Genomic DNA, 26,410 nt, shown 5'->3' on the forward strand with positions numbered 1-26,410 from the left:
GTGGACCTTTAAAAATGGCAGGCAGGACCTAGATGTGGAAGTCCTGCCCCTATTCCCAGCTGATACCATTTTCACTGATGGGGGAAAAGGGGGCGCGACATTAATCACACAGGCATGAAATACAAATCTGCTGGGCTACTTGAAAATAGTTGTGAGTTTAAACAGACGCAATTTTCCCTGCTCCAAGTGTGCTACCCGTAGTGCGGGAGTCACAGATTTATGGTGGCGGCATTAATGCTTCTGAAGGCCTCATAAAAGGTGTGTATCCTTTGTGCAGAACTCTGCAGTGTAACAGTTTAAACACAGAACTTCAGAGATAGAGTTTGGTGGCAGACCGCAAGGGAGGGAGGAGTGGGGGTTGCGATGGAGGTCAGATCTGTGTGGTCCCTCAGATTATTTCTTGCTTTGGGCAGCTAAGTGACTGTCAGGCTCACTGGCTGAAGAGGTTGTCTGTAGTGAAGGAAATTGAAAAGATTGGGCATGGCACCTTCCCTTATACGGAATGGAGGAAGGGCAGTGGCAGCAACACGCAGCTAGAGCCAGGATACCCAGCCAGAAGTTGGCAGAGTCACCACAGAAGGAGAAAGGATGTTACCCTAAGCGAAGAGCATACCATCTCTGACTAAGTTTCCTCGACATGACCAACAGGCAGTGTAGGCGAAGACTCTGAATTTCAAGAGAAACAGTTAAAGACATCTGTGCCATGGTGGAGGAAAATCTCATGCCATGATCAACCGTGTCCTGCCTGTTGCACTCAAAGTTATCATGGCCCTCAATTTCTATGTGACTGGCTCCTTGTAGGGGTCTGCCGCAGACTTTTGTGGCATCTCTTAATCAGCTGCCCACTGGTGCATCTCCACTGTCACCGATTCACCCTTTGCTCAGGTGAGGGAACACATCAATTTCCCCACATTTATTGCATCATAGACAGGGAGGGAAATGGCTTTGCCTCCATTGTCGGTTTCCCACAAGTTCACGGAGTGGTAGACTTACCCATGTTGTTATAAGGGCACTAAAGCAGTAACTGGAGACATTCATGAACAGAAAATCATTCCACTCCATCAACATGCAGATTGTGTGCAAAGACAAGAAGGCCTTTCTGCACATACGTGAACATTTCCCTGGCAGCTGCCATGGCTCATTTATTCTGAGGCATTCACCTACCACACCTTTCCAGCCCAGGCCCCAGGTCTGTGGTTAGCTTCTGAGGGACCAAGGGTACCATTAAGGATGTGGCTGCTTACTCCCTCAAGGCGACCAGAGATGGGACCCAACACCACTATAACAACAGTCACTTGCAGATGAGGACCATCATCGCGCAAGCTATTGGCCTGTTAAAGATGTGATTCAGATGCCATAACCACTCAGGAGGAGCACTCCAGTATGCGCATGAAAGGGTGTCGAGGATAGTGATTGTTTGCTGCATGCACAGCGGAGGGGCATTCACATCGAGGGGCCAAAGGCCGGGGAAAAATCTTTATCATTGGAGGGGGAAGTGGTGATGGAGGGTGAGGAAGAGGGGGAGGAGGGTAAGGAAGACCCCACAGACTCCAATGGAGATGCCACCAAGGTGGAGGGCTACAATAGAAAGAAATTTTGAGAACAGGCTCGGTACCCACGGCCAGATCCATACAGGACTTCATTGTCGCCATAGACCTCTTAATACTGAGGCAATTTACCTAAGCAGCCTTGAAGATCTCACTGCACCTCCAGGAGCACATAAGTGCCCATTAATATTAATGCCACACAACTTCCAGGTCATGACCACGTCCAACAAGAGAGAATGCCAACAGCAACCCTTGATATTCATTGTCATCAGCTTGGCTGAATCCCACACCATCATCACCTTTGGGTTCACCATTGTCCAGATTGACCTTGAGATGCCCCTTAAAAGCTGGGTCTGCAATTGTATGTTGGAGGCCGGCAACTAGCCAGAGACTACTTCACCTTGTGTCTAGCCAAAGCCTATCCACCATGTCAAGAGTGCACACATGCAGTGACAGCTGAGATTCAGGACTTGCAGATATGAATGCTGGGCCAACAGAAATTCAATGATTTGACACCTTGCAGGAAAAAGCCACACATATGCTCACCGCACCACCCACAGTCACCACCCATCACTGGCGCACAGTGACATCTACAACATCCAGTGCTCCAACTCACCGAGGCACTGAGCCCACAGCCTCGTCAACCTAGAAGGATAAAGGCTTCAATCAAATGGAATCCCACAAATGTAAGCTCCACTCAAAGATGCATAACATCCTGACCTGTGGAGCGGCCGCTATGCTGTCAATATGGACACTGAAATGCATCTCACTGGCTTCCACACATGACTATGTGTCGAACTACACCAGACGGACTACATCTTCCCAAGAAGTTGGATCATCACAACTTTCTCAAATGCACCTATGAATGGACAACAAGTGTTGGGAGGGCCGATGATATCCATTTGGTGGACTAAAACCTTCTCTGAACATCTGGATGAAGACTCTCCTTTCACTGCTGATCGTGCATGGCCACACCCTTCACACTCATACCATCACTAAGAGCTGGACTATTGACTGCAGTTTCCATCGTCACTGGTAAGAAAGAACCTGCTGCTTTTTACGTCCTGCACTTTCTGACAATGAAAAAAAGCACATGGACAAGTAAGGTTTCACACTTCATGCAAAGCAACACATAACCTACGCCCGCTCACATGCAGGAACCTGATTATCTAAATAAGCACAGACTGATGTTGCTGAGGGGCAGCTTGAATGCTGGGTAGCCTGGCATTTGTTGTTTTCAGGCCAACATGGCAGGGTGTGTTCCTAAGTATACATGTCCCTGCTGGTCAGCTCCTTATGGGTCACAGTCATCTGCAATGTCAGTATGCCACAGTGAGGGTAATGGACAAGGGACTTTTGGGTGCCCACACTCTGACAGATGGGTGTTGAAAGCGTAAGTGGAAGGGCAAAGGTTCTGCATGCAGCATTCAAAAACCAGCCCGAGGCATTATGATAATCTGTTAATGCTGGCTGTCAGGACCTGCTGAAGCTGCCCAGATGTAGCCATGTGCATGGCTTAGTCTTATGAATCTTTGCCAGCTTCAATTACTGCTGTGTGGTCTTTCATTAAACAAGGTCAAGGGGTAGTGTTAAAATCTATAGTTTCCTATGGGAGGCCCATTACAGGCCAACTAACCAATTGGCCAACAATTACAGTTCTTCCTCACCTGACTGCTACGGATGTCCCCTCCCATGAACCTGCAACACTCTACCTGCTTCCTCCCTCAGAGAGGGAATGGTGTCCAGGGTGGCCCTCTATATCAGACCTGAGACTTAATCTGCACGCTTCATCATCAGGGCTCATCTCTGCCTTCGATCTGCTTCCAGGCTCAACTCGAAGATGCGCCCCCCCCCCCCCCCCCCCCCCCCCCCCCCCCCCCCCCAATCCCCAAGCAAAAACTGCACGTAACAGGGCCCTTTTTATTGAGGCACATCTACTGAGTCGGGGAATTTCCCTCGACAAATCTGACCACTGACATAGAAGAGCCAAGGATTTGAGCTGGAACACAGGGTAGAGTTTGTAGAGATAGACAGGAGAAAGGCTACAGAGGAGAATCTTAAACTCAAAGTGCTATGGAACGGAAGCCAGTGAAAGTCTACAAGGGCCACAATGCTAGTTGAGAAAGATTCAATATGGGGCAGAACATAGAATCATATGTGCGGTACTATTTTGGATGAGCTGAAGTTTGTGTAGGGTGGAGTTTGGGAGGTTGGTTGGTGAGGGCAGGGGAGAAACAAAGTCCCTTTATCCAAAGTATTAATCTCACTTCTATTTTCAGATGCTATTTGGCTTGCTTTGCATATCCAGTGTTTTCTGTGTTTAATTCACAGTTCCTGTGTTTGTTCATTCCTCAAAAACTGGACAGTCTAATACAAAACCAAACAGAGTGCACCCAAATTGGGAACAAGAGAGTAATTACAGGACTGAAATGTAATCTTGGAGCTCAGTTGAGGTGGATGAGCTGTGAACCGAACCCAAAGAGTTGTGCTATAGGCTCATAATCACTCCCAACTCTCCGTTATTCAATAGGTTCTGTACAACAAGAGTATAACACAGTAACTATAATAACGTAGCCAACTTTTCTTACCTTCATAGTTTCTAACAAAGCTTGAGGATCAGCGTCTGAAATCTCTGACTCCTACACAAAAGAAAACAGTAAAGCTCCTTTAAATTCAGCAGTGGTGTAATGTTGCAAGACGGTCCCGTAAAAAATGATCAGGACTGCTTCCAGCAATTTAACATTAGCGCAACTACGCCACAGTAATCAGGAGTTCAGCTACTTTGCTCCCAACATGTAAACCGTATACATTTGTGTTAAAGGCATAAGGGGAAGAGAGGATGAAGATAAAAACAGATGGGTTTCAGATATCAACTTCCTTAAGAAGGTATATCCCACAGGCCAGTAATCAGTGATAATTAGCAGCCTGTGAAATTATATCCTCAGTGAAGTGGGGAGATAATTCTCAGGATGCAAGGCAGTTTAATAAATAAAATGATGCCCAAAATTGGGATTGAAGACAGCTTGGTACCATATACAATCTGATAAAATTAGTTCTGAAACGCACACTCCAGCTTGTCTGCTTTTCTGTATCTTGGCTGTCGGATTACCTCATCTCCTGAAGGTGCAGACTCATGACGGTGTACTGTCACATGTGCATCGTCAGTACCTCCATTGCAGAGACTACACTGAATTTCACAGAAACAATGACATGGAAACAGGCAATTCAGTCAATGCAGTCCATGTCGTGTTCAGCCTCCACATGAACACTAGCCCCCATCACACATGCTATTCATGGTCATTGAGTTGAAACCAATCCTGTTCTCAATAGAAATTTAGGAAAATAAGAAATAGGAGCAGACCATTCGGCACCTCCAGTCTGCTTCACCATTAAATACGATCTTCTATCTCAACTCCACTTTCCGGCCTGCTCTCCATATCACTTTATCCATTCAGAGATCAAAAATCTATCACTCTACATCATGAATAAACTTAATGATGGAACATCTACAACCCCATGGAGTACAAAATTCCGAAGATACACATCTCTCTGAGTGAAGAAATTTCTCCTTATCTCAGACCTAAACGATCGACCCCAGAGGCTGTGCCCTGTGTTCTAGACTCCTCAGCCAGGGGAAACAACCTCTGTGTCGACTCTGTCAAGCCCCTTCAGGCTCTTGTATGTTTCAATTAATTCACCTCTCATTTTCCTAAGTTCCAGCAAGTAAAAGCTCAATTTACTCAGCCTCTCATCATGGGGCAACCCTCTCATCCCAGAAATTTCATCATGCTGCCTGCAAAACAGGTATATCATTTCTCACTCATTCGACTGGAACAAGTTAAATATGTTTCTCTGTCCAGAGATGCTGGCAGATCTGTTGAGTATTTCCAGCATTCTGTTTTTATATCCTTCCTCAGATATGGAGACCAAAAGTACAAACAGAATTCCAGGTGGTGTCTCACCAAAGCCCTATACAATTGTGGCAAGACTTCCTTATTCTTGTACTCCAGTCATTTTGCAACAAAGGCCAACATACCGTCTGCCTTCCTAGTTGCTTGTTGTACTTCTATGCTAATTTTATGTTCCTTGTACATCCTCTCTGAACATCAATATTCAAATTTCACGCCTTTTAAAAAATATTCTGCTTTTCTATTCTTCCTACCAAACTGAATCACCTAACATTTCCTCACATTATGCTCCTCTACCCACATGTTGCCCACTCACTTAACCTGTCTGTATCTCTTTGCCATCTCTTTATGCCCTCCTCACAGCTTACATTATCACCTGACCCTAATGTTTGATAGTCTAAAAATGTAAACTTGTTAATGTTATACTTTTTTGCTTTTTTGGATTGGCAATTAGATTATTACCTGAAAGGAAAGAATGTGCAGGGTTACGGGGAGACGGTGGGGGAATGGCACTTGGTGCATTGCTCAGAGATCCAGCACAGACACGACCGGCCAAATGGCCTCCATCTGTACTGTAACAATTCTGTGATTCTATGGTTTTACATTGCGTCTTTTCCTCTTTCAATCCAATCTTTCTTTCCCTCTATTTCTCCTTCTGCACCTGATTTGATTGCACTTCCTTCTCAGTCCTTGCACTGTTAATTTCACAATCTTTCAATCAAATTAAAGAGAAACACAATTGTTTTACCTGTTCACTCAGGTCCCAGATGCCCCCTTTCCCGTGCTGCAGCATTATCAGCTCACAGTCTCCTTAAGTTGCTGTGCAAAAAATTTAAAAACCTAAATGTGCACAGGCAGGTCTAACTAATGACAGAGGCCACTAGGTTAATTCCTACAGCAAATTATGACCCATTCCACTTGGGATCATTATAGCCTGATATGAGAATAAACTGACATCAGCAAATAGGGAGACCAATAAAGGCAGAGAATTTAGTGAAAGAAAAATTGCAGAAGTATTTAAATTATATATGCAACTGGGCAGACAAACAGTAAAGGAAATTAACGTGGATAAATGTAAAGCATTGTGTATAAGTAGGTTAAAAACTAAGTAATAAGTGCACGAAGATTGAAACTAAATTAGTGCAGGGAGACTTAGAAGGGTGCCTGGTAGGGATATACAACTGAAACAGAACTGTACAGGTCTACAGGGGTCATGTTACAGCTTTATTGTACACTGTGCACACTGGAATAATGTGTTCGATTCTGGTTACCACTTGGCGTCATCAACAAACTTAGAAATATTATTCTTGGTCTCTTTGTCTAAGTCATTAATATAGATTATAAATAGCTGAGCCCTGATCCTTGTGGCACTCAACTAGTTACAGCCTGCCAACTTGAAAATGCCCCATATATCCCTACTCTCTGCTTCCTGTCCTTTAACCAATTCACATCCATAGCCTATGCTAATATACGGCCCCCAATTCCATGAACCATTATCTTGTGTACCCTATCTAATGCCTTTTGGAAATCCAAGTATACTACATCTACTGGTTCCCCTTTATCTACCCTACTATTTACATCCTCAAAAAACTAATAGGATTGTCAAACATCATTCGTGAAACCATGTAGATTTTATTTGATCATACTATCTCTCCCTCCTTTCTTGAATAGTGCTGTTACATTTTCCAAGTTCCAACCTGCTGGGACAATTTTAGACTCTTGGGAATTTAGGAAAATCATAACCACTTCATCTACTATTTCTGCAGCTACTTCAGTTTCTCCAATGCTTTTTCTCTGGTAATATTAATTACCATAAGTTCCTCACACCTTGTAGCTCCTTGGTTGCTCTCTATTTCTGGTATGCAATTTGTGTCTTCGAATGTGAGGACAGACACAAAATATTTGTTCAATGTCTCTACCATTTCCTCATTCCCCATGATAATTTCTCCCTGTCTCAGCCTCTAAAAGATCAATGTTCATCTCCTTTTTATATACTTTTAAAAGCTCTTACAATTTGCTTTTATATTTGTGGCTTTCTATTCTATCTTTTCCTTTTTTATCAACTCAATCAACTTTATCAATCTACACATATCCATTTTCCAACATGGGGTAACTGGGTAGTGATCAGTAACAAGAAGTTTGGTTGATTTTTTTTCTCCTCGCTAGCCAGGAGATCTGGGGCCACAAGTACTACATAAAATACATCCCACAACAGAGATCAGGTAACAGACAACAAATCTGGAATTGAACCTGGGATCTTCGGGGGAATATGGCTTAGCTTTGTACCAGGCTTTGTTTATACCCATTAGACCATTCTATTAGGTATGGACTGTACAACAGATATATAAAACAAAAAGATGTACACTAATCTCATTATCCTTGTCAACATCCTGCGCCAATTTACTGAAAAAGTCTTCATCCAGCAATGACCTAAAGAGAAGAAACAGTCATTGCATTAATCTTGATAAATCAGTACAATACTACAGCACTCACTGCATTAATCTCTAAAGATCAGGGAATCCCCAAGCTATTTGCAGCATTAATCTCCACATATTAGGACGATCCCAGGACATCTGCTGCAATAATCCTAACAAATCAGGGGAAACCACAGTGCATTCACTTACAATGTACATTTTTATTATACAGAAACTATAAATTACATTTGATGTTACTGATTTTGTTTGAGTGACTCTTTAAATATACTCCATTTCAAGTTGAAAGCTGGAATTAAACTTTCAAATCCGATTAAACTAAATCCCTGGGTGAACACTACAAATATCCATGAAGCATGCTCATTGGTGCTACAGTCAGAGTCGGTCTGCTAACTTGCATACTTTTTGCTTCTTCTGGATGGTGTGGTGCCTGATGTTTTGAGGTTGCTTCCTGAACGTGTAGTCGGTAAGGTTGGTTTATTGGGAGATCCATCTGCAAAAAGAAATTGGCAGAAATAAAACTTTTAGCGTACTCACAGTTCCTCAAACCACAGATTGAACATAGGTACTTTATTTTCTCTTTAAACTACATTGGATGCCACCCCATTCATTGTAGAAGTTTCAAACAATGCAGCGGAGAGATAAGTTTATCAGTGATTTATGTTGTTACTGCTCAATTAAAAGGCACCAATTTATTTTTAAACCCTACCGGCATTATCACTAAGGTACCATAGCTAATTTTCACTGCACACTCCAACTCAAACTTTTTTGCTTCAATTTTATTGATGTTAATATTCTAACTAAAATAAAAGTAAAATTCTGTGAATGCTGGAGATATGAAATAAAAACAAAGTGCTGGAAAAACTCAGCAGATCTGGCAGCATCTGTGGAGAGAGAAACAGAGTTAATATTTCAAGACTGACATGATTTTTTTCGGGACCGGTCACCGTTGAACAGTTTTAACATCATTTAACTCCAGCAGCTTCCCTGCGCTCACTTAGGGCATTGACAGGTTAATGAAATTGGCAGACTAGTGGCAGATGCAATTTTATTTGGGGGAATGCGATATATTTTGGGAGGAAAACTAAGGAACAAGAATACACATTCACAGAAAGATGGTGAAGGATGTGGATGAACAGGGAGGTCTAGGGGCTTCATCACATAATTCTTGAATGTGCAAGTGCACATGAACCCATAAAAAAGGACAATAGCCAAATTTCTCTATTATAAGAAATTCTACATGTTTTAATAATATTTCTAAAAGTGTGTTATGATATTTTGGCTTCTACCAAGGTGTCCGTACCAATCATTTATTTCACAGCTGGAATTTTTAAAAATTAGAAGTGATGGAATTAGTGTTTTCTACTTCCTGATTTGTCATCTGTGAGAATACTTCAATATGATTGGCTGCTTAAACTGCTTGATGACATCATTGTTGCTGGACATCTGGAGATTCCCTTGATTTGGCGTCAGATTTACACTAATGTCAAGAAAGGGGAAGTCTGCACCCCAGAGATTGCTAGATCTTTGTGGGCAGTTTTCTTTGAGGCCAGCGGTGACCACAAAATCCGGGCCAATAATTACTTAATGTAGATTATAAAACAGGGCCATGGGATTAGTTTTGGATTATTCCAGCAAAGTTCAAAAACAAACTTGAGGAGCCAAATGGCACTGTACCGTAAACATATATGATTCTAAATTTTGGTTCCATTAACCTGTGTCTAAGCTCTCTGGAATTTAATTAAATGAGGTGTGTCCTTATGAGGACAGTATGTAAACTCCACCAGGCAAATAGAAATTCATAGGTGTAAGTTGATGGGCAGTTTAATTCAGAAACGCCAACATGGGCAATAGATGGCCTGATATAACAGATATATATGTGACTGATCAATTAAAATTCATAATTATGCTCCTCTCTGCACCCTCAGCATGCAAAACTCCCTGCACAGGTTTTTTTTATTCTTTCACAGGATGTGGGCATTGCTGGATAGGCCGGCATTTATTGCCCAGCCCCAGCTGCCCTTGGGAAGGTGACCCACCTTCTTGAACTGCTGCAGTCCATCTGGTATAGTACACCCACAGTGCGGTTAGGAAGAGAATTCCAGGATTTTGACCTATTGGCAGTGAAGGAATGGTGATATCGTTCCAGGTCAGGATAGTGTGTAGTTTGGAGGGGGATTTGCAGGTGGTGGTGTTCCTATGTATCTTCTGCCCTTGTCCTTCAAGGTGGTAGAGGTCATAGGTTTGAAAGGTGTTGCCGAGGGTGCCTTGGTGAGTTGCTGCAGGGCACCTTGTAGATGGTGCACGCAGCTGTCACTGTGTGTCACTGGTGGAGGGAGTGAATGTTGAAGGTGGTGGATGAAGTGCTAATCAAGCTGGCCACTTTGTCCTGGATGGTGTCGAGCTTCTTGAGTTTTATTGGAGCTGCACTCATCCAGGCAAGTGGATAGTATTCCATCAGACTCCTGACTCTTGCCTTGTAGATGGTGGACTGGATTTGGGCAGGGGGGAGGTGAGTTATTCTCTGCAGAATTCCCAGTCTCTGACGAAGTTTTTATATGGTTGGTCCAGTTCTCCTGCTCATTAATCCCAAACCCTGAAAACTGGGCCATCCTACTTCCCAAATTCTTCCTTTCTTCTGGAAATTTTCAGGATATTAAAACCAAAGCTAACATCGATTCCCCATTACTATTTGATTTAATTTGTCTTCACTACTACTCTTTTCAAACTTGGTGTTGTCCTGAAATCTGAGCTTTAGTACTTCACCTTGGGATTTTCGAATTAAAATAAACAGAACTGCTGTAAGGAGGTCTCTGAGACACAGACTATTCTCAATATGCTGTGGTGAAGGTGCACTAATCTGTCAGCTCTGGATTGTCAAAAGGATAAAGTTATTCCAACCTACCATCTTCTCCAAGAAGGTCATCCAGCACGTCATCAATTGATTCTGAAACAGAACAGAGACACAGTAATATCACAGAATATTGCATTTTCACACCCAGCCGTGAAGGATGGAAAGATACAGCATGCAAGGCAGCTATTTGGCCTATCATGCCTTTGTCAAATCTGTGAAAGAGCGAACCAATTATTGCCACTCCCCTGCTCTTCCTACATGGCCCTGCAAATTTTCTTTTTCAAATACATATCCAATTGCATTGGGACATCTGATGAGTTCACAATGGGGCAGGCACTAAAGGGGGACTGAATGTTCTCTCAAAGGGATATGGGCCAAATGGATGGGTTTTTGGTTGTTGCAGGCTATTCAGAGAATAAAAAGAGGCATCATCTGCAGCGTTTCAGCTAAGTAGCTCTAACATCAGAGCTCTGAAAACCCAGCACGTGGGTCAGAAGTTACTGCATAATTAATACAAATTGCATCATTTCTCAGAATGGAATCCTGCACAGTACCATAATGCCACAAAAAGAGTCCACTTTCTGTATAAGGAAGACTGTCTGCGAACATGGAACGCCACACATCTATTCTTCAGGCCAAAGTAGTATGGAACAGTCAGTCCCTAGACCCAAGGAGGGCGGGTGGAGATATCTGCAGCCTAGACTATTTAACCTTTCCATTAAAGTAAGCAGACAGTAATGTGAGGGGTGAGCGTGATGGAAAGCAGAACAGCTCTCACAATTCTCCACTAGGCTCCTGTTAACTTTTTTGAATTGTTGCAATTTTGCTGTGTTACAGGTGATGAAAGGAGATTGTATTTAGATCGCTGCAGAGCATTTTCAGTGATGGAAGAGATAATGGGCTTGTTTTCTCTCTTTTTTTTAAATGTAATGTACCCAGTAGTTCATCTTCCAAGACCGGCTCTAGATTCATTTCCACAGTGATTCAAAATCAATGTCGTAACTGCAATCAGCGTAATCATTCCACTTCACACTCAGCTTGTCCTGGTCAGTGATATTACCAGAACAACCTGGAAGCAAAGGGACCCAACATGGCAGTTCTTCACTTTCTTAAAAAACTTCAAGTGGTGCTGTTACACATTTTGTACAAAAATAAAATGGCTTCCCTTCAGAAGACATTTCTTTCTCTTTAAGTTACTATAAGCAATTCAACTAAATAAGGAGGCATACAAGTTACTCACCTCGGAAACCTTTCTTTTGTTTTGATCCCTGAAACACAGTTTATTCATTTTCAAGTTAAACATGTTCAAAGCTGCTTGTTGAAAGTAAGAAAAATTTCTAAATTTAGGTTGAAACCATCCCAAAATTTTAAACTCATGGCAATGTTAAAAAATACAGTATCTGGCACTTGAGTTAAATTTAAGGATTAGACCACATTGCTTCACCAAGTATTCCCAGGCTATTTACAGCAAAGGCTACATCATGTTCCAGGCTTTTTTCTGCCCTTCTTACTCTAGATATTCTGGCTTCTCTAGGGCTCAGCGACAATGAAGGAGCAGCAATATATTTCTAAGGTTGGTGTGACTTGGAAGAGAACTTCCAGATTGCAGGGCCCCAAGCACTGCTGCCCTTGATCTTCTGGATGCTAGAAGTCATTGATTTGGAAGGTGTTGTCAAAGAAGACTTGAAGAGTTGCTGCAGAGCATTTTGTAGATGATACACACTGCTGCCACTGTGCATCAAGTGGCAGAAGGGGTAAATGTTGCAACTGCTGAATGGGGTGCCAATCAAAACTGCTGCTTTGCCCTAGACAGGGTTGAGCTTCTTGAGTATTGTTGGAGCTGCACTCATCCAGGCAAGTGGAGAGAATTCCATCACACTCTTGACTCGGGCCTTGTAGATGGTTGACAGTCTTTGGGGACAGAGGAAGTGAGTTACTCGCTGCAGAATACTCAGTCTCTGACCTGCTCTTGTTGCAACAGTGTTCATGTGGCTCCTCCAGCTTTTTTCTGGTCAAAGGTGACCCCCGGGATGTTGATGGTGGGGGATTAAACAATGGTAATGCCATTGGAATGTCAAGGGGAAGTAGCTGAGGAGTTACAAATGGAACTGTGCAATCATCAATGAACATCCTTACTTCTGAGCTCATGTCGCATGGTATCAAACTAAAGCAGACAAAATACTGCATTTTTGACACAGATTAAACTAGATTAAAGCTCCCCAATATATTGTCCCATTGACAATTGTCGTGAACAACAAGGGTTAAGTTAAAATTCTCCTTCGATACCTAATGAATACCCCCAGATCACTGACAGCTGCAGTGCAGAGGTGCTTGGAGTCCATATGGGTACCAATGACATAGGTAGGCCAAGAAAGAGGTTCTGCTAAAGGAGTATGAGCAGCTGGGAGCTAAATTAAAAAAAAACAGCACCACAAAGCACAGAGGGTGGAATTTAATGTCCCCTTCCCGGGTTTGGTGAAGGGGGGCGCTTAATCAGGTGTGAGGGTGGCAGATGGGGATGCCACTGCCTTCCTCCTTCTGCCCCGATTAAGTATGGAGCAGGAAAGCTCGTAGATGGCCTTCCCTTTCTGCACCAATTGAGGCCCGTAAGTGGATAATTAATTTGTAATTACAGAATTAAGCCTACTTAAGTACCTCATCCCACCACCATTGGTGTCAACCCAGCAGCTGGTGGGAGACTCACCATACTGGAAGCCTGAAAAGCAGCGATTCAAGAAGGCAGCTCACCACTATCTTCTCAAGGGCAACTAGGGATGGCAATAAATGCTGGCCCAGCCAGCGAAACCCACATCCCATGAATGAATTTTTAAAAAAACCCTGTTATGGTTGTTTGCAGGCTTCTCGAGCTGGGTGGAGGGGAGAGTGGGGTCCCTCTTTCAAAGGCATTCAGTGTGTCATTGAGGCATATTTAAAAAAGCAGCAAAAACTTCTACAAGCATATAAAAAGGGAAAGAGTAGCTAAAGTAAGCATTGGTCCCTTAGAGGAGGAGGCTGGGAAATTAATAATGAGAAACAAGGAAATGGCAGAGGCTTTGAACATGTATTTTGAACTTGTCTTCACAGTCAAAGGCACAAAAATTATTCCAAGATTAGTAGAAAATCAAGAGGCGAAAGGGTGGGATGAACTTAAAACAATCACAATCACCAGAGAAAAAGTAATGGGAAAACTAATGGTACTAAAGGCTGACAAGTCCCCTGGACCTGATGGCCTGCATCCTAGGCTCTTAAAAGAAGTGGCTGCAGAAACATTATATGTGATCTTCCAAAATTCCCTAGATTCTGGAAAGGTCCTAGCGACTGGGAAGCCGCAAGTATAACGTCTCTATTCAAGAAAGGAGAGAGACAGAAAGCAGGAAACTGTAGGCCAGTTAGTTTAACATTTGTCATTGAGAAAATGCTAGAATCCACTATTAAGGAAGTGGTAACAGGGCATTTAGAAAATCATAATACAATCCGGGACAGTCAACATGGTTTTGTGAAAGGGAAATCATGTTTGAGAGATTAATTAGAGTTCGTTAAAGATGTACCAAGCAAGATGGATAAAGGAGAATCAGTAGCTGTAGTGTATTTGGATTTCCAAAAGGCATTCGATAAGGTGCAACATAAAAGGTTTTTACACAAGAAAAGAGTTAAAAGAGTTCCTGGTGTTAGCGGTAATATATTAGCATGAATGGAGAATTGGCAAACTAACAGGAAATAGAGGGTCAGAATAAATTAGTCATTTTCAGGTTGGCAAACTGTAACTAGTGGAGTGTCATAGTAATCAGTGCTGGGCCTTAACTATTTTTAAATTATATTGATGAATTGCAGCCAGATTTGCTGACAATACAAAGATAGGTAAGAAAGTTACTTGTGAGGAGGATACAAAGAGTTTGCAAAGGAATATAGATAAGTTAAGCGAGTAGGCAAAAATTTGTAAGATGGAGTATAATGTGAGAAAATGTGTGGTTGCCACTTTGGCAGGAAGGATAGAATAGCAGAGTATTATTTAAATATAGAGAGATTACAGAATGCTGTAGTATAGAGGGATCTCGGTGTCCTTCTATTTATCACAGAAAGTTAGCATGCAGGTATAGCAAGTAATTAGCAAGGCAAATGGAATGTTGGTCTTTATTGCAAAAGGGATGGGATATAAAAGAAGGAAGATCTTGGTCAATGCTGAGACTGCAACGAGAGTACTATGTAGTTTTGGTCTCCTTAAGGAGACTTGCATTGGAAGTCGTTCAGAGAAGGTTCACGAGGCTAATTCCTGGGATGAAGAGGTTGTCTTATCAGGAAAGGTTGAGCAGGTCGGGCCTATACTCATTGGAGTTTAGAAGAATGAGACGTGACCTTATTGATGGGCTTGACAGGGTAGATGCTGAGCAGATGTTTCCCCTTGTGGGGGAATCTAGAACTAGGGGCACAGTTTAAAAATAAGGGATCTCCCATTTAAAACTGAGATGAGGGGGATTTTTTTTCTCAGAGGGTCGTTAATCTTTGGAATTCCCTTCCACCAGAGAGTAATGGAGTCTGGGTGATTGAATATATTCAGGGCTGAGGTGGACAGATTTTTGATCTACAAGGAGATCAACAGAGTTAGCAATAAATAGGTATGATTTGGTGGCGATTACTGAGACGTGGTTACAGGAAGAACAGGTTTGTGAGTTGAGTATCCAAGGGTACTCAGTGTTTTGGAAGGTTAGGCAGGAAACAAAAGGAGGTGCTGTAGCTTTGTTAGTAAAGGAAGAGATCAGTGCTATCGTGAGGAATGAAATAGGCACTGGAGAGCAAGACGTAGAGTCAGTCTGGGTAGAAATAAGAAATAACAAGGGAAAGAAGTCCCTGGTGGGAGTAATCTATAGATCCCCAAACAGTAGTTTAGCAGTAGGGCACAGTATAAACCAGGAAATACTGGGAGCATGTAAGAAAGGCACAGCAATAATCATGGGTGATTTTAATATGCACATAGACTGGACTAATCAAATTGGCAAGGGTAGCCTTGAGGGAGAGTTCATAGTTCATAGAGTGTATTAGAGATTGTTTCTTGGAGCCATATGTTGTTGAACCAACCAGGGAGCAGGCTATTCTGGATTTGGTTTTGTGTAATGCGATGGGATTAATTAATGATCTCATAGTAAAGGATCCTCTAGAGAAGAGTGATCATAATATGATGGAATTTCAAGTTCAGTTTGAGAGTAAGAAACTTGAGTCCCACACTAGTGTTCTGGAGTTAAACAAAGGTAACTACATAGGTATGAGGGCAGATTTGGCCCCAGTGGACTGGTCAGGAAGACTACAAGGTAGGACAGTTGATGAACAGTGGCAGATATTTAAGGAGATATTCATTTCCTCTCAAGTAAAATATATCCCAATGAGGAAGAAAGATGGTAAGAGGGGGAAAAAGCATCCATGGCTAAGCAAGGAAGTAAAAGATAACTTAAAGGCAAAAACTAAGGCATACCAAATTGCAAAGGTCAGTGGCAGGCTGGGAGATTGGGAAACTTGAAAGATCAATAAAGGGTTACTAAAAAAATAATGAAAAGAGCAAAGGTAAACTGTGAAAGAAAATTAGTGCAAAATGTAAAAACTGATAACAAAAGCTTCTACAAGTATATAAAAGAACAGAGAGCAGCTAAAGTGAATGTTGGTCCCTTGGAGGATGAGACTGGGGAGTTAATAGTGGGGAATGCAGAAATGGCAGAGACGCTTAATCAATATTTGCCTCAGTTTTCACAGTGGAGGACACTAGTACCACCTCAATAGTAACAGGTAGTGCAGAGGATATAGAGAAGGAGGAACTTAGAACAATCACCATCACTAGAGAAAAAGTACTGAGCAAACTATTGGGATTAAAGGGTGACAAGTCTCCAGGACCTGATGGACTACATCCCATGGTCTTAAAGAAAGTGGCAGCGGAGATAGTGGATGCATTGGTTATAATATTCTAAAATTCCCTGGATTCTGGAAAGGTTCCAGTGCATTAGGAAAATGCTAATATAACACCCTTATTCAAAAAGGAGGGGAGGCAGAAGGTGGGAAACTATAGACCAGTTGGTTTAACCTCTGTCGTTGGGAAATTGTTGGAATCCATTATTAAGGAAGTAGTAACGGGACATTTGGAAAGTCAAAATGCAATCCATCAGAGTCAGCATGGCTTTATGAAGAATAAATCATGTTTGACTGATTTGCTAGAGTTCTTTGAAGATGTGACAAGCAAGTGGATAATAGGGATCCTGAAGATGTAGTATATCTGGACTTCCAGAAGGCCTTTGATAAGGTGCCACACAAAAGATTAATACACAAGATAAGATCACACACGTTAGGGGTAATATATTAGTTTGGATAGAGGATTGGCTAACCAACAGAAAGTAGAGAGTCGGGATAAATGGTTCTTTTTCTGGATGGCAAGCTGTAACTAGTGGGGTGCTACAGGGTTCGGTCCTTGGGCCCCAACTATTTACAATCTATATTAATGACTTGGATTCAGGGGTAGAAGGTACTATAGCTAAATTTGCAGATGACACCAAAATAGGTGAGAAAGTAAGTTGCAATGAAGAAATAAGAAATTTACAAATGGATATGGACAGGTTAGGTTAATGGGCCAAGGTCTGGCAGATGGAGTTTAATGTGGATAAGTGTGAGGTTATCCATTTTGGTTGGAAGAATAAAAAGATGACATTATTTAAATGGAGAGAAACTTCAGAATGCTTCAGTGCAGAGCAATCTGGGTGTCCTCGTGCATAAATCACTGAAAGCTAATATGCAGGTACAGCAGGTAATAAGGAAGGCAAATGGAATTTTGGCATTTATTGCTAAAGGAATAGAGCATAAAAATAGGGAATTGTTGTTGCAACTGTACAAGGCATTGGTGAGACCGCACCTGGAGTACTGTGCACAGTTTTGGTCCCCTTACTTGAAGAAGGATTTGTTGCACTGGAGGCGATTCAGAGGAGGTTCACTAGATTGATTCCAGAGATGCGGGGCTTGTCTTATGAAGAGAGATTGAGCAGTTTAGGCCTATACTTGCTAGAGTTTAGAAGGATGAGAGGAGATCGCATTGAGGTATATAAGATGCTAAAGGGGATAAACAAAGCAGACGTGGAGCGGATGTTTCCCTTTCTGGAGCATTCTAGAATGAGAGGCCATAGTTTTAGGCTAAGGGGTGGTAGATTTAAATCAGAGATGAAGAGGAATTACTTTTCTCAAAGGGTCGTGAATCTGTGGAATTCAGTACCTCGGAGTGCAGTGGATGCCGGGACGCTGAATAAATTTAAGGAGGAGATAGACAGATTTTTAATTAGTTATGGGTTGAAAGTTATGGGGAGAGGGCGGGAAATTGGAGTTGAGGCCAAAATGAGATCGTAATAAATGGCGGGGCAGGCTCGAGGGGCTGAATTGCCTACTCCTGCTCCTAGTTCTTATGTTCTTAAGGGAGTCAAGGGTTATGGGGAGCAGACAGGAAAGTGGAGTTAAGACCACAATATTGTTAGGTATTTTAGAAATGTAACTTTTTAATTTTAACTGTTTTTATTTTTACATTCTGTCTCTTCTCTCTCACCAACTTCCCTCAAATCTTTTTTTCCCGTTATCTTTCTGCACCTAATTTGATAGTGAATACGCCAATTCTAATTTACACTTCCTTCTCTGACCCTGCATTGTTCACTTCATAATCCTTCAATTTGATTGGCCTGTTCAGTCAGGGGATGTCCTCTTTCCCTTGCTGAGGTGTTATCAGCTCGAGCTCTCAGCAAGTTGCTTGTGCAAAAAATTTATAAACCTAAACATGCACATGCAACTCTAACTAATGGCAGAGGCCATTAGATTCAAATTATGACCAATTGCACTTGAAACCATTATAGAAGAATCAAGTCACATCAGCAAATAGACCAGTACAGGCAGAGAATCTAGTAAAAAAAATTACAGGAAAGTTAAATTATTTATGCAACATCGGTGGACAAGTACTAAAGAAAATTAACACTGATAAATGATAATTGTGTAAATGTAGACTGAAAAACTGAATGATAAGTGGAGAATCATTGAAATTGAATTGACACCCCGAGACTTAGATAAGGACTTGGAAGGGATATAAAGTCTGGACACAATTGTACAGGTCTGCAGAGGTTATGTCACAACTTTATTGTCACTATGCAATCTGGAATATTGGGGTTGATTCTGGTCACCATGCTAAACTACATATGAAAATACTGGAGCACTGCAAAACTGATTCCAAATGTAATGGGGAAGAGCTAAGAGAACAGATTAGAAAAGTACTAGCTTTAATATCTAGAAATAAAGTGTTAATAGTGCGACCTTGTTGAAATATATTCATTATTAAATAGTATTGATAAAAATACTAGATTTATAAATAAACCCAGAATATTACTGCAAAGTATGCCTGGGAAGTAGGAGACGAGGACAGAAGTTTAAAATCAGTAGAAATTAAATTTAAAACAGTCACATTAGGAAAAACTTCTTTACTGTAAATGTTAAATGATTGGAATAATCTGACAGGCTGAAGAGAAAAGGTGGATTTTCATCTTGGGGACGGGGGTCAGGTGTCAGGGGATTTTCCAACATCATGATCATGTCTCCTGATTGACAGTGCTCGCCCACACTATCTTCACAGTGGGCTGGCAAGGACAGTCCAGAGTCGGGGCCGCCAAATCTCGCAGCTAGCCCAAGGTAGAGATGGAGGTGGGCAGATGCCAAGGCGGTCAAGTTAAAAGGCCTGCCTCTGTTTGCTGGGACATCAGCGCAGCTCTAGACATGTCAGCCCCCCTAGCCCTCATAATCCTACACCCTTCACCACCGCTCATGCGCCCCTATCCCCAATCACCCCAGATACCCCCTCACCCGCCATATCCACTCACCCAGTATCCACTATATATAGAACTTACAAACCCTATAACATTGGCAAGTCTTTGAATGGGTCATAAATCTGTCAAAATAAACAGTACTTCAAAAAGCACTTAAAAGATAATCCTCTGAACTGTTCATAAATCTATCAATATAACCAATCACATAGTACCCTTGACATCTGCATCAATAACCCCTGCGGAGTTGAATCCATTAGTGGGTTTGGAACTCAGCCAAGCATTCACAATGAGATTCCATTCAAAGACAGCATAAACAATCCCTGCTGAGCTGAATCTATTAGTGGGTATGAACTCAGCCAAGCACTAATAATGAGATTCCACTGAACAACTATATGTGCAAAGCCTCCAGAGCTAAAACAATAAAGCCCCTGAAGTCAGCCAGAAGCTCAGCCATCTGTCAAAGCTTTGAAACAGCCAAACAGATGGCTGAACTGAAATTCAAAGAAAGCGCAAGTTCAGCCATCTGACAAAGCTTTAAAACAGCCAAACAAATGGTTGAACTGCAATTAAAGGAAAACATGAATGCAAAAGGAAAAACTGGCACAGGCAAAATGGAATTTTACTATTGTTAATACTCTACTACAAATGAAGACTTTTTCCCTTTCACAATGCTATTCAATTTAATGGTCACTTTTCAAAACAAATCACTATATTAAAAACATATACAATTTATCAGAAAACATTTCATCATGAAATGTGAAGATGGCAACACCTGCCAAACAGTTCCCGTCTCCAAAGCAGAGTTCCTCCATGGTTTACCACACCTCTGAACTGATGTGAACCATATCGCCTTCAAAAGCCACCCGCAACTCCATGAAAATTGCCCAATTTTGCAATGAAGCTAGCAACATCAATATAGCTGGATGCAGGCTTGCAACTCGGCCCCTTATCATGTGCCAATCAAAATTGTTGGCGAATGAGGTGGTGGGGGTGGGGGGATGGGGCGAGGAGAATCCCAAAATTTGCTTCCATCTGCCATTTTTAAAGGCTGCCTGATGCAGGTCAGCCTTGTGTCAGGACAGGAAAATATAACTGGCTACTACAATGGCAGTTATCTGAGTATTATGGGCCTCATGGCCTTTACCTGGGTGCTTATGAAACATTTCTTTATTTCAGGATAGATCTGACCTTTTGCCTACACAGCTTGATTAAACAGTGTAAAGATAAATTTATTCTGCATCAGTTAATGTAGTAGCCTAGACTGCTGGATGGAACAGTGCAATGGAAACTTTACTCTCTTTATAAGCCACACTATATGTATATAGCATGTATATATTGCTCTGTATATAATCCGTGTTATAACTGACCTGGCCGTTACTCTGCATATAAATCGTGGTATACCTAACCTGGCCATTATTCTGTTTATAAGCCATACTATACCTGACCTGGCCCTTACTCTGTATATAAGCCACGTTATACCTGCCTAGTCGTATATACCTGAAGAACACATCTATCAGATCTTTAGAAGAGTACAAAAAAAATCTGAAAGTAAAAATCTACTATGTATACCAAGAGACTATCATAGTGTTGCCTTTCTTTCAACACTGATGGAATAAACTGCTCCTCACTTACCATCTCTGATCACTTTTCAATTCAGGCTGCAGTAAGCACAATCAGCATCCCTGCCTAAACGTAGGATCAGAAACATGCATCAATCTTGACCGGAAGTTCAAGTTATGTACTGCATTAGGTTATGAGGGATCTACCACTCTTCGAGGGAGAAGGCTGAAAGGAAAAGGGCTAAGTAGAGTACAATCATAACCAGTATAAAATAGTAGCTATCTGGCAAACTTTGGTAATACTGCAGTTACAACGTGCAAGGCCCTAGTGGACCTAACATCAAATAACTGTTTATGAAACACATGCAATTGTTCTTAAAAATGATGAGTTTTTAAAAGAGAACGCAACATAATGTGGCTCCTACTTATGTCACATTTCTAATGCACTTACCATCCCTTACCCTAGCTACTCATCAGGCATACGGATCTTGCAGTGATGGTACCTCATCATTCTATACACAGCCTTCTGAAATGTGACAAGGATATTGTTTTTCAGGAAGGTCAGCCACAGTGATTGAGTGACATTTTTATCCCTTAGTTGCATGCTGGTGTAAACATATAATCAAATCTATCTCAGCGGGCCAGTGATAGGTGGAGATTGCCAAAAGAAGTCATAGACAAAAGGGCAAAGAGGTGTTGACGGTGGTGATATTAGCTAAGAAATGTGCTAATAGTTTACATTAAGGGTAGAAAGCAGGACGAGCAAGGTACAGATAGCCCTAGTGGGGTGGGGTGGGGGGAAGGGATCGAAATAGGCTAAAAGGTAGAGATAAAAAATGGATGGAAATGCTTTTAAAAATAACAGAGATAGGTGGGAAAAGTAAAATATATATAAATTATTGGAAGAAAGAGGGTGGGGATGGAGGAGAGAGTACATGATCTAAAGTTGTTGAACTCAATATCCAGTCCGGAAGGCTGTAAAGTGCCTAGTCGGAAGATAAGATGCTGTTCCTCCAGTTTGCGTTGAGCTTCACTGGAACATTGCAGCAGTTCAAGGACGGACATGGGGGCATGACAGCATGTCCGTCCTTGGCCTGCTGCAATGTTCCAGTGAAGCTCAACGCAAACTGGAAGAACAGCACCTCATCTTCCGACTAGGCACTTTACAGCCTTCAGGACTGAATACTGAGTTCAACAATTTTGGATCATGAACTCTCTCCTCCATCCCCACCCCCTTTCCAATCCCCCCTTTTTTCCAATAATTTATATAGATTTTTCTTTTCCCACCTATTTCCATCATTTTTTAATGTATTTCCATCCATTGTTTTATCTCTACCTTTTAGCTTATTTCGATCCCTTCCCCCCACTAGGGCTATCTGTACCTTGCTCGCCCTGCTTTCTACCCTTAATGTAACCCATTAGCACATTCCTTAGATAATATCAACACCTCTTTGTCCTTTTGTCTATGACTTCTTTTGGCAATCTCCACCTATCACTGGCCCTCTATCCAGCTCTACTTGTCCCACCTTAAATTTCACCTCTCTTCTATTTTTCCTTAGTTCTGTTGAAGAGTCATACGGACTCGAAACGTTAACTGCGTTCCTCTCCACAGATGCTGTCAGACCTGCTGAGTTTTTCCAGGTATTTTTATTTTTGTTTTGGATTTCCAGCATCCACATTTTTTTGCTTTTATCAAATCTATCTCGTTGCACATGACACTCCTGCTGCCTAACAGCGGCTGAGTTTGTCTCTACAACACTGCATTTTGGAAATTATTTAACGTTTGAAATTCTCTGAGGTGTCTCAACATTATGAGTGCTGTATCAAAGCGGCTACACAAGCAAGTGATACAATAACACATTTTAGGTTCAGACAATGAGTTTTTGAAGAGCAATCACTATTGTTCTGTGGGTAAACGCAGTAGCCAATTTATGCATGGCAAGATCTCAAGAGCAGTTTTCTTAGGGACAAATGGCCACTGGGAGAACTCCCCAGTCTCCCTCAAAAATTGCCATAGGATCTTTAATGTCTATTTAAACAGTAAGAATGGGTTTTACATCTCAACCAAAAGGTGGCAACTTTCACAATGCAGCAGTCCCTCAGCATTGAAAAGTCAGCTAAGTTATGCACTCGAGTCCCAGAAAGCAGCTGGAACCAACTTCGTCTGACTGCAGGGCAAGAGTGATACCACTGCACCAAACTGATATTTTGGAATCATCTTGGGATTCTAAAACTTGTGGCAAGTTGCATCTTCAACCAATATTGTAGCACTGGAAATGGGCTATTCTTGTGCCCCATGCAAACAAAATGGTCAGCAGTGGTTCTGAAAAAAATGTTCGCTTAGATCACTGATTGCCTTGCATTTCTCTCTAATCTGTACATATTCACCTGTTGTGACCCTTTGCTTGTGCACAAACTAGTTGCTGCATTTGCCTACAAAACAACAACTACCATGCTTCAAAAGAGAGTCATTACTTGTGAATCACTTTGGGGCATCCTGAGGATTTGAAAGATGCTCTTCCTGTCATTGGGCAACAAAAACAGCTCTGCAACACAAAAGTGACAGCACTGATGCCAACTCAGAGCTGAAATGTGCTGTTCCACTGCCCCCTAGAAACTCATTTTATTATGGGCCTTTTCTCTTATAGACACATACTGAGACTGAACTTGGCTCAGTGGGTACCACTCTTGCATCTTCACCAGGAGGTTGAGTGTTCAAGTCCCACTCCAAGTCCAGACTAACACTTCCAATGCTGCACAGCAGGGAGGCTGCTACCAGAGCTGTGGGGGCAGGTGGGGAGCAGCTGTTGCAGGAGCTGCAATTTTAAGGACATAATTACATGAAAAACAGTGCCCTGGCAGCATGTAACCCTGGACAGTGGCCCAACCCCTACACCTCAACACCCTCCCACGGCACCTTCCCATGCAACCGCAGAAGGTGCAACACCTGCCCCTTTACTTCCCCCCTCCTCATTGTCCAAGGGCCCAAACACTCCTTTCAAGTGAAGCAACATTTCACTTGCACTTCCCTCAATTTAGGGTCACAACAGGTGAATATGTACAGATTAGAGAGAAATGCAAGGCAATCAGTGATCTAAGCAAACATTTTTTCAGAACCACTGCTGACCATTTGCTGCTCCCAAAGCGGTCTCCTCTACATTGGAGAGACCAAACGCAGACTGGGTGACTGCTTTGGGGAACACTTTCAGTCTGTCTGCAAGCATGACCCAGACTTCCCTGTCGCTTGCCATTTCAACACGCCACCCTGCTCTCATGCCCACGTGTCCATCCTTGGCCTGCTGCAATGTTCCAGTGAAGCTCAACGCACCTCATCTTCCGACTAGGCACTTTACAGCCTTCCAAGCTTAATACTGAGTTCAACAACTTCAGATCATGAACTCTCTCCTCCATCCCCACCCCCTTTCCGATTCCCCCTTTTCCAATAGTTTATCATTTTTTTACAAAAATATTTTTCTTTTCCCACCTATTTCCATTATTTTAAATGTATTTCCATCCATTGTTTTATCTCTACCTTTTAGCCTATTTCAATCCCTTCCCCCCACCCCACCCCACCCCCACTAGCCCTAGTAGATAGTAGATAGCCCTATCTGTCACTTGCTCGTCCTGCTTTCTACCCTTAATGTCATCATTAGCACATTCTTCAGCTAATATCACCACCGTGAACACCCCTTTGTCCTTTTGTTTATGACATCTTTGACAATCTCTTCTTTGCCACCACCTATCACTGGCCCTCTATCCGGCTTTACCTGTCCCACCTCCCTCAACCAGCTTATATTTCATCTCATTTCTTAGTTCTGATGAAGAGTCATATGGACTCGAAACATTAACCGTGTTCCTCTCCACAGATGCTGTCAGACCTGCTGAGTTTTTCCAGCTATTTTTGTTTTTGGCCTCAAATACAGGTCTATCCAGTAAAATAAGGATGGTTGGTCACCCTGGGTCCATTTGTGCCTAAGGCAGCTCTTTGACAGAACTTTACAATTATTTCCACTCACACCACAATTTTCCCACAGTTTGGCCAATGCTTTTTTCCCTTTCAAGTATAAATCCTCTTCCCTTTGGAAAGTTTTGGATGAAACATTAAGGCCCATATGCTTTCCCAGATGTACACACAAGATCCCATGGCCTCTATTTCGAAGAGGAGAAGGGGAGCTCTCCCTTATGTCCCGGCCAATACTTATTCCTCAACTAACACCTCTAATCATCAGGTTAGCGTGTGTGAGATCTTGCTGTGCCACAGTTGACAACAGGCATTGGCTGTAAGGCACATGGAGAGTCCAGAGATTGTGACAGGCGCGATATAAACATAAGCTATTCTATCTCTGGCAGTACAATGTTACCAGGCAGGCAGCACTTGTGCATCATTAAATTGCAAAGACCAATTCCCACCTTGACCCGGAGTGAAAGCCGCCTCCTCACCTCTCCTGGTGCCGTGCTGGCGTCACTCCGTCACTAACTGCCCTTGGCAACAGGAATACATCCGGGGCATCCACTGCTCGGTGATCCTGCCCCACAAACCCCCGCGCCCCCGCCCCCAAAACACAACCCCGCCCCTCGAATCAGACCACGCCCCTCAACCGCAGCCCGATAATTATGCATGCGCTAACCGTTAATAACATGAAGCTAATGGATCTTCTACGTGTCCGACTCCTCCTCGGTTACCGTTAAAATTGTCTCCACTGGTGCTGGAAACATCTCGGTTTGAAGCAGGATTGAAGATCCGGCTGTTGACCCGGACGGCTTGTTATCATAAAAACAAAAAAACTGCGGATGCTGGAAATCCAAAACAAAAACAGAATTACCTGGAAAAGTCGCTTCATGCTCTCGTCGGGACTTGGAAAAATTTATTAATTTTGCTTCCAATCTCCACCCCTCCATCATTTTCACGTGGTCCATCTCTGACACTTCCCTTCCCTTCCTTGACCTCGCTGTCTCAATCTCTGGTGATAGACTGTCCACCAATACCCATTACAAACCCACCGACTCCCACAGCTACCTTGACTACAGCTCCTCACACCCCGCTTCCTGTAAGGACTCCATCCCATTCTCTCAGTTCCTTCGCCTCCGTCGCATCTGTTCCGATGATGCTACCTTCAAAAACAGTTCCTCTGACATGTCGTCCTTCTTCCTTAACCGAGGTTTTCCACCCACGGTCGTTGACAGGGCCCTCAACCGTGTCCGGCCCATCTCCCACGCATCCGCCCTCATGCCTTCTCCTCCCTCCCAGAAACATGATAGAGTCCCCCTTGTCCTCACTTATCACCCCACCA

At 42.5% G+C, this 26,410-nt stretch overlaps 1 protein-coding gene across 9 annotated transcripts in view; it reads right to left on the minus strand.

Moving 5' to 3' along the window:
- The window catches only part of LOC121293845 (fas-binding factor 1 homolog), a 122,611-nt gene extending 97,001 nt beyond the window's left edge, over positions 1-25,610 (minus strand). For 3 of the 9 annotated variants that reach the window (XM_041217241.1, XM_041217233.1, XM_041217242.1), the window contains exons 1-8: positions 25,530-25,610; positions 21,571-21,645; positions 21,193-21,345; positions 11,982-12,009; positions 10,793-10,834; positions 8,290-8,380; positions 7,819-7,885; positions 4,136-4,186 (exon numbers count right to left, since the gene is read on the minus strand). In XM_041217241.1, coding sequence (XP_041073175.1) covers positions 4,136-4,186; positions 7,819-7,885; positions 8,290-8,380; positions 10,793-10,834; positions 11,982-12,009; positions 21,193-21,195 — 282 coding nt within the window. In that variant the 5' untranslated portion in view covers positions 21,196-21,345; positions 21,571-21,645; positions 25,530-25,610. Of the gene's footprint in view, positions 1-4,135; positions 4,187-7,818; positions 7,886-8,289; positions 8,381-10,792; positions 10,835-11,981; positions 12,010-21,192; positions 21,361-21,570; positions 21,646-25,529 lie in introns of all 9 variants that reach the window. The other 6 variants (XM_041217236.1, XM_041217240.1, XM_041217237.1 and 3 more) reach the window with 6 other exon arrangements.
- Positions 25,611-26,410: the final 800 nt, after the last annotated feature.

Source organism: Carcharodon carcharias, chromosome 22 (genome assembly GCF_017639515.1).
Source record: "Carcharodon carcharias isolate sCarCar2 chromosome 22, sCarCar2.pri, whole genome shotgun sequence".
Classification (NCBI taxonomy): domain Eukaryota; kingdom Metazoa; phylum Chordata; class Chondrichthyes; order Lamniformes; family Lamnidae; genus Carcharodon; species Carcharodon carcharias.